This window comes from Octopus bimaculoides, chromosome 20, assembly GCF_001194135.2.
Source record: "Octopus bimaculoides isolate UCB-OBI-ISO-001 chromosome 20, ASM119413v2, whole genome shotgun sequence".
Classification (NCBI taxonomy): Eukaryota; Metazoa; Mollusca; class Cephalopoda; order Octopoda; family Octopodidae; genus Octopus; species Octopus bimaculoides.
In genome coordinates, this window is record NC_069000.1 from 14,056,699 (window position 1) to 14,068,298 (window position 11,600).

An 11,600-nucleotide genomic window follows, 5' to 3' on the forward strand; every position below is an offset into this window, starting at 1 on the left:
TAATGTATATGACTTGAGATGTTTGCCTTGCCTTAACACTTAACGTTTGTTGTCCTCTTTAACAATTATATATATATATATATATATATATAAAAGAAGTTTGGAAACGCCAATATATAAAAAATGAATTTTAATTTATAATTTTGTCAGAGATATTTTTAACATGTTTCGGTTCTTGAAAAAACGAACCTTATCAAAAATACATATTTAAAAAAATGAAATTAAATGAAAAGTTCATAATTGTTCCTTACTGGTGTCAATAGTCCACGTGGGAGCATTTTTTGTTGGTTGTTGTAGTAGTAGTAGTGACCATGCTGGTAATATATATATATACACATACATGCATAAATATATATATGTATATGAAATGTCTAGAAATATGTTCAGTAACCTCTAAAAACATAATAAAATGGGAATTGAATATGGTCTTACTTACTGGATTGCTATTGTAGAGAGGGTCACAGAATTTCTCCAAAGTATACAAAAATTTAACATTGTCCCGAGCTTCATTGGCAGCATCTGTGATTTTACGATCAAGTTCCTGCCAAATCTGAAATATAGTTTGTTTAAATTTATTTAATTAAAATAATTACATAAAAATACCACACGAATTTGATCTATTTTAAAATACTGTTCTGTTGAGACTGTTAAAATACTGTTCTGTTTAATTATATAACAATGAGTTTCGTAATTAATACATTTTTATAAATAGTAAATCGGTTATATTATTCTGATTTGGCACTCTGTCAGTTATTATGACAAGGATTCCAGTTCCAATCAACGGAACAGCCTGCTCGTGGAATTAATGTGCATGTGACTGAGCACTCCACAGATATGTGTACCCTTAATGTAGTTCTCAAGAAGATTCAGCATGACACAAAGAGACAGGACTGGTCCTTTGAAATACAGGCCTACTCATTTTTACCAACTGAATGACTGGAGCAATGTGAAATAAAGTGTCTTACGAAAGGATACAAAGCATCGTCAGGAATTGAACTCATGACCTTGCAATCACGAACCGAATACCCTACCCACTAAGTCACGTGCCTTCACTGCTTATATTATATGGATCAAATAAATGAATTAAAAGAAACTTCAGTGTGATGGGTTGAGTTACTAGAAATAACAGCTAAATCTTCCTCAATATATGCCCTATCATTTGCTTTTGTTTTGTATTTTTTTCTTTCCAGAAAAGAAGATACCAGATAATATAGTTTAGGTATTTACACCTGGAAAAAAATTGAGATGGTCATGGCTGGAATCACTTTGGAGATAAGTCTGCTTGTCCAAGGCTGATATGGACCTAAATAACAACAGCAACAATATATGTATAACTACGATCTATAGGGTTATATTCTTTGGTATTCTGTGCTTTGTACTGAGCAGGACATGTTAGCATAGCTGAGGTGGAGGCGGAATGGGCAGTCTGCTCCAGGTGGCACTTTTAAAGGGGCGGCACTTTTCATCCTGTTGTAGGCTATTGCTGTAGACAATGTGTTTTTTTGTGGGGTCTGGGAGTGGCAAACAGAAGGGCTGCCCCAGGCGGCACACACACTCTAGCTAAGCTAGTGACAGGACATAACCATTTAGTGTAAAGCACAGTACGTTACATTACATTACACCAGTTCTAAGTTAACTGCTGATGAGTTGATACAGCTTTTGTGCTGTAATTTAACACAGCAGTGTTTGAAATGTATTTCTGAAATGTGTAAGAAATGAAATAATTTCATTGTAAGATGATCACACTGGTAAATATTTGACTAGCATACTTTAAAATGAAGGCAAAGAAGGTGATAACAAGAAAATATTTGAATAAGGAGGCTTTAAAATTAAGGTAAAGAGGGCAATAACAACAGATATTTGAACAAAGGATTTAGAATAAAGATTATAAAGGCATTAACAGATTAAAGAGTACTTTGAAAATTAAAGCTCAGATGTTAACAAGTTAATATTTAACTGAAGGCCTTTAAAATTAAGGCAAAGAAGGTGTTTACAGGTAAATAATTGAATGAGGAACTTTAAAATTAAGGTTAAGAAGTGTTAACAAGCAAATATTTGAACAAAGGATTTCGAATAAAGACTAAGGTGTTAACAGATGCATATTTGATTGGAGTATTTTCAAAATTAAAGCTCAGGTGTTAACAAGTAAATGTTTAACTGAAGGACTTCAAAATTAAGGCAAAGAAGGTGTTTACAGGTAAATATTTGAATGAGGTACTTTAAAATTAAAACTAAGAAGGGAAAAGAAAAAAATAACTAAATAAAAATACATATGAAAATGTCAAATAATTTTTACCTTTAAGAATTTTGATTTGGCCACTTGGAGTATACATAGAACAGTTCGCACTTCTTCACCTTTGATCTGATCTAACAAATAATTGAATTTAGACATGCGTCGTTTCCAGTGTTCCAGTTCAGCGCGTGGACCAATATCATCAGCTTCCCTCCGCATTTGTTCACTTTCTGCAAGTACCTGAAACAGGGATTTCTTCTTTAGAACAAAAACAAGCCCAATTTTGTAAAGTAGAAATATAGTTGACTGGATTAATCCCAAGTGCATACTTTAATGGCCCTAGATTGATAAATGGTTAAGTTCCTAGGAGAATCAAAGAAACATGTAACATGGATAGAGAAAGCTAACTGTTGTAAATTACCTAGTCTGATGTTTGACTTACCAGCAATAAAGCTTCACTGATAAGTTCTTCCAGGCATGGTTGTGTGATTGATTAAGAATTTTTCTTCACAATCACTCAGTTTGCACTGCACAGCACCTTGGGCAAGTGACTTTTACTATAGCCATGGGCCAACCAATGCATTGTGAGTGAATTTGCTAGGCAAAAATACACACACACACACACACACTTTATATATATATATATATATATATATATATATATATATATATATATATATATATATATATATATATATATCGTCGTCGTTTAATATATATATAAAGTGTGTGTGTGTGTGTGTATTTTTGCCTAGCAAATTCACTCACAATGCATTAGTTGGCCCATGGCTATAGTAAAAGTCACTTGCCCAAGGTGCTGTGCAGTGCAAACTGAGTGATTGTGAAATATATATATATATATATATACTTTATTTTATCAATCTTGACAGAATGACTGGTTAGAAATTTCTTCGAAGGAGAACAGGTGATTATATGAACCCCAATTCATGACAGATATTTCATTTTATTAACCCTGCAGGGATAAAAGGTAAAACGACCCAATTGGGATTTGAACTCAGACTGAAAAGATTCAGAACAAATATCATAAAGTCATTTGATGTTCTAATAATTTGGACAACCCACCATGCTACCCTTATTAAATAATAAATTATGACTAACAACTGTGGTTTAATCTTGTACGCGGAACTCATTTTAGCCAATGGCTTTTAGTTTCAGTAATTGAATATGCAGCAGAAAAAGTAATGTCAAAACATGCTGCTCATCAATTATTTTTCTTTTAAAATCACACAATCTCTCTGTTTCCCTGTTGTCCAATTACTGAACTCTTAGTGATATACTTCTTGTTGTACATCTTTCATATGGTTCACAAATTATATCCTATTTCCATAACATTTAAACTACAAATTACATTGTCTTACAGAAGATAAACGTACACTAATTTAAATTGACTATTTACTGATTAGAATCCTGGTTAGCATAATTTATTATCATCATAATTTATTATGAACATTGGAGAACATTGCATTCCCAATATATCCAATACTCATCACTCAATACAGTCAATACAATTTATAATTCAACAATGCAGTGGCACAGAAACAATTGTAATAGATATTAAAGTTGAGCTAAATTCATTCTCTAACTTCTTACTTTATATGTTACTTTTTTTATCTTTTATCTTTTACTTGTTTCAGTCATTAGACCAGGGGTTGGCAAATTAGGGTAAATTACCCCAAGTGGGGTAAAAAAATAAGTAAAATTATATAAGAAATGTGTTCCTTGTTACGTCATGCCATTTTGAACTACAAACAATTTGGTTGCTACAGCGTTCTCAAGTGACTTAACTATATATATATATATATATATATATATATATATATATATAGTTAAGAGTTGCTTGGGTATAAAATATTTCTTAGTTTGTAACGAAAACATCTGCTGCACTAATGTTTAGAAGAGATCTCTAATGGTTCTAGACTGTTTAGAAAAGGAGAGATTGTTTAGAAAAATTGACATCAAAATATAATGGTAGTAATATGATAGCAAGAATGATGATGAAGGTGGTGGTGGTGGCGACGACGACAACAACAATAATGATGATGATGATGATGACAACGATGACAATGACTGTCTTTCCCACCATTGTATCTAATAGCAGTGATGACGGTGAAAGCAATGATGATGGTGAAGGTAGTGATAGCTGTAGAGATGATTTTTGAAATGTATGACTTGAATTATTTGCAAACCATGTCATCAGTGTAAACGATTATATAAAGTTGTCTTTTACTTTCAGACGTAACTTTTATTTACAAGTAACACTATGAAAGAGCTTATAACGGTAATATTTTCGAAGTCTGGCTCACATAATGAACACAACAACATCATTATTTTTCAAAGAATGAAACACACCTGTTCAACTTGCTTTATCCAAATTTTAATGATGTTTTCAATTTCTTCCAATGCTTCACCACTATTGGCAATAGCCACATACCCAGAAGCTGTGAATGTTTGCAAACTGCTCATTGGTTTGAAATGTTGCAATGTCACCTTTTCTCCAAGACTATCTTGGGCACCTGTCAAATGATATTTAACATACAGAATTGTAAAAAGATGTAAATTTATTTGCTTATTAACATAGAAGAAGAAGAAGAAGAAGAAGAAGAAGAAGAAGAAGAAGAAGAAGAAGAAGAAGAAGAAGAAGAAGAAGAAGAAGAAGAAGAAGGAGGAGGAGGAGAAGAAGAAGAAGAGGAAGGAGGAGGAGAAGAAGAAGAGGAAGGAGGAGAAGAAGAAGAAGAAGAAGAAGAAGAAGAAGAAGAAGAAGAAGAAGAATTTTCCAGAGTTATAGCTTATCTCCATTGCTTTTTGGAATTATAAGAATAGAAACCGGGGGTGCATACCTGACAATACTGAAACAAAAGAAGACATTGAGTTATAAAAGTTATTCTGTATTTTTTGTCCTTGCTGTTGTGTGTCCAGCTCACCCCAGCCATTTTGATGGTTACAAGCTGCTGGGATGAAAATATTGGATAACAATGCTTCTAAGGAAGTCAAGACGGTGTTGCTACTTTCACTGGAACCACTCGCATGTAACTGCATATAATTAACTTCCTGTCAGGAAGAAAAACAAAACATTGATGGACATTGAAGATCAGGAAAAGTCAATTAATTGATTAAGATTCATAACAATTAACACAATTACCAGAAAAAGAAGAAAAAAAATAGAAACAATGATATTTTTGGTTATTCTAAAAACTTATGGAGATGTACTTGCATAGCAAGTGACCTGATCTGAGATCATGGGCTGGAACGAAAACAATTGCAGCGTGGAAGGTGTTTATAAGCCATTTAAGAAACACACAAAAACTGTTAGATTCACTTCAACATTTGAATTTAATTTGTCAAAATATTTTCGTTGCTTTGAGACCACGACCTGTTCACTGACCACAGAATTTTGTCAGTGGACAGGTCGCGGTCTCAAAGTGACAAAAATATTTTGACAAATTAAATTTAAATAAAAAATTATGTTTTATTTTTAATTACTAAAATCTTGCATTGAGTTACTGCTAACTGGACTGCTGATCATTTTTGGCTGGTTATAATAAAGATCAGGAATTCTCAATGTGGGCATATGCCCCACCAATGGGGCCTGGGAAAATTGTAGTGGGGCGTGGGGTCCAAAACTTCTTTTTTTTTTACATCAAACATAACTGGCACTCTGTCGGTTATGATGACAAGGGTTCCAGTTGATCTGATCAACGGAACAGCCTGCTCATGAAATTAACATGCAAGTGGCTGAGCGTTCCTCTCCTCAGACACGTGTACCCTTAACATAGTTCTCAGGGAGATTCATCACAACACAGAATGTGATAGGTTGGTCCTTTGAACTACAGATACAACTCATTTTTGTCAGCTGAGTAGACTGGAGCAACATGAAATGAAGTGTCTTGCTCAAGGACACAATGCATTGCTGGGAAGTGAACTCATGATCTTATGATTGGGAGCTGAATACCCCTAGCTACTAAACCATATGCCTTCACCAAACGTACTGCACTTATACTTTTTTTTTCCAACTACCAATGGGGCATAGATTTTTCTGGAAACTTATTGTGGGGGCCTAAGGGAAAATAGGCTGGGAAACAGTGGTATAGATAAAGCCAAATTTTCTGTAAGATTCCTCGTGACCCCCTGCTAAAGATATGTGTGGGCACCAAAAAAAATGATTGGTGCAAAGGAGGATATCATATGTGTGTCACAATTAAGAGATTAAACGAATCTAACAGAGATAAAATAGTTTATTGCAATAGTGGTTGGCATTAGGAAAGGGTATCCAGCCGTAGAAACCTAGCCAAATCAGATTGGAACCTAGTGTGGCCCCACCAGCTTACCAGTTTTCAGTCAAACCATCCAACCCATGTCAGCATGGAAAGCAGATGTTAAATAATGATGATAATGATGGTCGTGATGAGATAGTTTAAAGAATCATTGCAGAAAATTTAACAGTAAGTAGGATATAATGAACAACACAATGCCTTGGCGAATCATTAAGCAGAGACTATTTTTAGGGATTATTCAATATCCTGTGTGACAAAGCAATGATTGTTACATTCATTGTCATTAAAACTATCCTCCATATAATTAATTATGCACATTATTTATAGTACATAATTGCAACTATGCAATAAAATTTTGAATTCATTCAATGATACTGGTTAAATGCTTTCTTTCTAATAACAGAAAGAAATTATTTTAGATTAAAACTATAACATTCTTAGCTGCTTAAGTATGATATTTCTTTATGGAAATTGACAAATGGATGCGTATGTAGTTAGTTTTACAAGATGTCACACTGTTGAATGAACCTGGAACACTGTGGTTGGAAGCAAGCTTCTTACCACACAACCACGCCTGTGCACCTATATATATATAGGTGATGCAGCACGGAACTTTGTCAGTGAACAGGTCGTGGTCTCAAAGCAACAAAAATATTTTGGCAAATTAAATTTAAATGTTGAAGTGAATCTAACGGTTTTTGTGTGTTTCTAAATGGCTTATAAACACCTTCCACGCTGCAATTGTTTTTGTTCTAGCATACAATCTCAGATCAGGTTACTTGCTGTGTAAGTACATCTCTGTACTTACATATATATGTATGTATATTTTTTCAATGTGTACAAATAACAAGGAAAAAAATAAATAAATAGTTACCAGGGTGGCAAAAATTCACATAAGTGCCAAGGATGTCACAACCTGCTTATAAAGGTAGGAATTCCAGGGTTAAGTGAAATGCTTTTGTATAACATGAATAAATTAAGAAATGGAGTCAAACACAGGTTTTATTGAAATCATTTGAATAACACCTGCGTTTGACTCTGTAACTTCAGATTGATCAGATTGGTTGATACCTTGTGAGTGAATTTGGCCGATGGTAACTGTAAAAACCCATTGAATGTGTTTGTGTGCGTGTGTGCATGCATCTTTCTATTTCTGTTTGTCCCCCAGTACCACCAGCACCACTTGACAACCAACGTTTGATTACATCCCCATAACTTAGTGATTGATAGAATAAGTACCAGACTTTACTTTAAAAATAAGTACTGGAATTGATTTGTACGTCTAAACCTTTCAAGAGGGTGCCCCAGCATGGCCACAGTCCAGTGACTGAAGCAAGGAAAACATAAAGACAAAAGACATCGTATAACAATAATTAACAATATTTTAACTTTACCTTAGCAATATTAGCTTCGGTGAGATCATTACAGGTGTTGACTTTTATGAATAGTAAACCTGTTCCTCTCAAACACAATTCTTTACCATCAGTGACAAATATTTTGGCCTTTGTTGGACGATTCACTCGATTCAGTGGAACTCCAAGACGAAGATTATCTGATGTGATGAAATTAAAACTTAATTGTAACAACCATGTGTGTGTATATAAACAGACTTACATTTGTTTTGTTGTTTTTTTTAGCAGTGTATCATACAATACAGACAAGAAGGTGATATTTTGAATGTAGTATCACCATTAAAACAACAGAAAAACTGGGTATTTTCACCCTTGCAAGGTGAAAAAGTTGTCGACTATGGCTGTTTGTTGACAATTTTTTTCTATCTTGTGAAGGTAATAATACCCAATTTTTCTGTTGTTTTAACAGCAATACTCCATTCAAAATATCATCTTAAAATGCATAAAATTTGCACCTCTTTATTTCTCGAATTCATCAAACAGTAGTGTAGCCAGTGGGATTAGGGGCAATCCACCCCAGGTTGTGCTTTTATGAGGGTGGCACTTTTGGATCTACTGTATAAGCCTGTATCTACTTATACTTGGGATGCGGGGTTCAATCTCATGATCTACCCCACCCCCAAGTGGCACATACTCTAGATAGGCCACTGTCATCAAACCCAAAATATTGCTAATAATTATATTAGCCTCAAATATATCAACTTCAAAGGTTAATTGTCTGGAAACTAATGCTGTCAATGTCTTGTTTCATTATTAATGTCTTCATAGGCTCAGGAACAGGAGGTGCAGAGAGTGCATGTATGCCCACTAAAATTTTTGGCAGGCAATAAAAATGCTTTGAACATCCTCCTAGAAACATTTTTTGACTGATCTGAAACACGATTTAAAAACAGTGTGTATGGGACGGCGCTATTAAGACAGCAAGCTGGCAGAAACATTAGCACACCGGGTGGAATGTTACTGATTCGGCAGAAGCAACCAATAGAATAAGCACCAGGCTTACAAAGAATAAGTCAAGGGTTCATTTCTTTGACTAAAAGGCAGTGCTCCTGCATGGCCACAGTTAAATGGGTGAAACAAGTAAAAAAGTAAAAGAATCCCTAAATGAATGCAAATGCCCTAGTGATTAAGGTACTATGCTCACAATCATTTTAGATTGAGGGTTTGAAAATCAGACCTGGTGATGCATTGTGCCTCTGTATAATACACTTTGCTTTGCATGCCTCCAGCACAACCTGATGAATATGTAAACACTACAGAGCACTGATGTTTGATTTAAGTTCAAATCTTGCATTCTATCCTAAACATCTTGAAAACTTGGGAAGGCTCCTGTGTCATGAAGCAGACTTTACTTAAATTTTTCATCATTCTAGTTATTTCCAAATTTCAGCCCATAGAAAATAACCATTATTAACACCACTTCAGCCAGCACTTAATTCTCTATCCCATATTAAACAAAAGTTGGAACAGAAGAAATGGATATGTCATTACAGAATAAACAATTTATGTAACATAAATTATAGTGAAGAGTTTGGGATGAGAACTTAGAAGAATCTTAAGTGATTCTTTCACAGTAAAAAAAAAAAAAAAAAACTATTACGCAACTTGAAAATAAATAAAATTTTTACATCCACTTTTCTGACATCTGAGATGAACGTGACGATGTGAAATATCTTTATCTTTTGTTAGATCAGTCCTGTCTCCAATAAATGTTTTCATCACATAGCCATCTCATAAAACTAATACCATCTACTTTCCTACACATGCACTTACACACACAGCGAGCTGGCAGAAACGTTAGCACGCCGGGCGAAATGCTTAGCGATATTTCGTCTGCCGCTACGTTCTGAGTTCAAATTCCGCCCAGGTCGACTTTGCCTTTCATCCTTTCGGGGTCGATTAAATAAGTACCAGTTACGCACTGGGGTCGATATAATCAACTTAATCCGTTTGTCTGTCTTTGTTTGTCCCCTCTGTGTGTAGCCCCTTGTGGGTAGTAAAGAAATAACACACACACACACATACTTGCACACATGCACACACACACACACACATGCATGCACACACACACACACACACATGCATGCATACACACACACATGCACACATTAGCACTCTCTTTAGATTCAGCAATTGCAGCAGTCAGTTAAATATATTCTGTTCTTTCACAGCAAACTTCGTTTTGGATTAGACTGAAGAAACATACATTGAAGATTTTACATCAGCTCTCATGGTCGACGTGACTTCCACATCCACAGCTCAGACAACGCTTTATTTAGAGTGTCCAGATCTCTTCAAACTGTAAAAACAGCCAATGAAGGATAGAGAAGGTCCTGTCCTTCAGCTTGTTGTTTACAGTTGTTTATTTGCTTGTATAGCAATACTTCAACAGTAAAACACTGTAGTCATTTTAATTTTTTTACAAACAAGGGGTTAAACATGTCATACAGTGTAAAGTTATCCCCAAAACCATGAATGCTTTTATCAAAGTTAATATAAGCCACAGCTCTTCGTGGTTCTTGCACTCCTCTCACTCTGTCATTGTTGCCACAGAACTGAATCCTTCACCAATATGAAATATTAGGAGCAATCATATCCCTTATCAAAACACAAAAACCCTAAATATTTTTGAGCTCCTTTTTTTACTTCCTAATCCAGCCTTTACCAAACTACCACTGCTCCAGTAGCTGATGAATAATTGGACCATTGCCTCATCAAGGTGACACACCACACACATACAGGGTGCAACACCCATCAATTCTTGAATTTTACGGTTAGCTAACTAGTCAGAGCTCCTGTCTTTTTAACCTATCTTTAACTGAAAATATCTTTAACTTATAATCCATTCTAAAAAAGACATACAGGTGTCTGAAACCATCTTCTGAGGTATGTCCCTTCACATTCCTCTCACAACCAACACTAATAACCCTGGGTACCCAAGTAATTTGCATGCAACTAACCTATGAAGAACATATCCTATAATGCCTAGAAAAAATTTCCCACCTCTACAAACAGAATGGCTTTCACCCACTTCTGCAACTTCTATGAAGCCATTATCCAAAGAGTAAACAAAGGCTATACCTGTGGTTTTCTCTACAGTTGGTTCCTGGTAATAGAATATGAGTTGCCTTGCGCCATTTGCTTCTAAGAATCTGTGGATGATTTCAATCTGAAATTAAAAGCCTTTTACAATTATAAAGTAACAAAATATGACCCAATATATTTTTACACAAAAATTTGATTCCTATGACACAAGTTGCAAGCAATGTATTTTACGATTGAGGGAGAGAAACAACACCATGTGGAATTCCTAGTTTTTCTCAGAGAGCAATAATGCCATAAATGAAATGAACTTGCCTTAACAGGAAATTGGGACCATTTTGTACCTTTGATTCAGCAAAGCTTACCACTTGTTTTAACTCACCACTAACACTAAAGTTAATAGTATTATTTTCTTTGGGTCAGTAGAGGTCAAATGTGTTTACTACAACTAGAGATCAATGAGAGCACTGACCTTGGCCTTGAAAAAGAAGCAATTCACCTTGTTCGATTTTTTAATTACTGATAGAAAAAAATAATAATACATGTACATATACATACATACATGCATGCATACATACATATACATAGACATATATATATATATATATATATATATATATA

At 34.6% G+C, this 11,600-nt stretch overlaps 1 protein-coding gene across 1 annotated transcript in view; it reads right to left on the reverse strand.

The window, feature by feature from the left end:
* LOC106881606 (dynein axonemal heavy chain 5-like) overlaps window positions 1-11,600 on the reverse strand; it is a 222,976-nt gene that overhangs the window by 179,490 nt on the left and 31,886 nt on the right. Inside the window, exons 3-8 of the mRNA XM_052975199.1 lie at window positions 11,019-11,106; window positions 7,920-8,077; window positions 5,092-5,302; window positions 4,604-4,767; window positions 2,297-2,473; window positions 437-550 (exon numbers count right to left, since the gene is read on the reverse strand). Coding sequence (XP_052831159.1) covers window positions 437-550; window positions 2,297-2,473; window positions 4,604-4,767; window positions 5,092-5,302; window positions 7,920-8,077; window positions 11,019-11,106 — 912 coding nt within the window. The remainder of the gene's footprint in view (window positions 1-436; window positions 551-2,296; window positions 2,474-4,603; window positions 4,768-5,091; window positions 5,303-7,919; window positions 8,078-11,018; window positions 11,107-11,600) is intronic.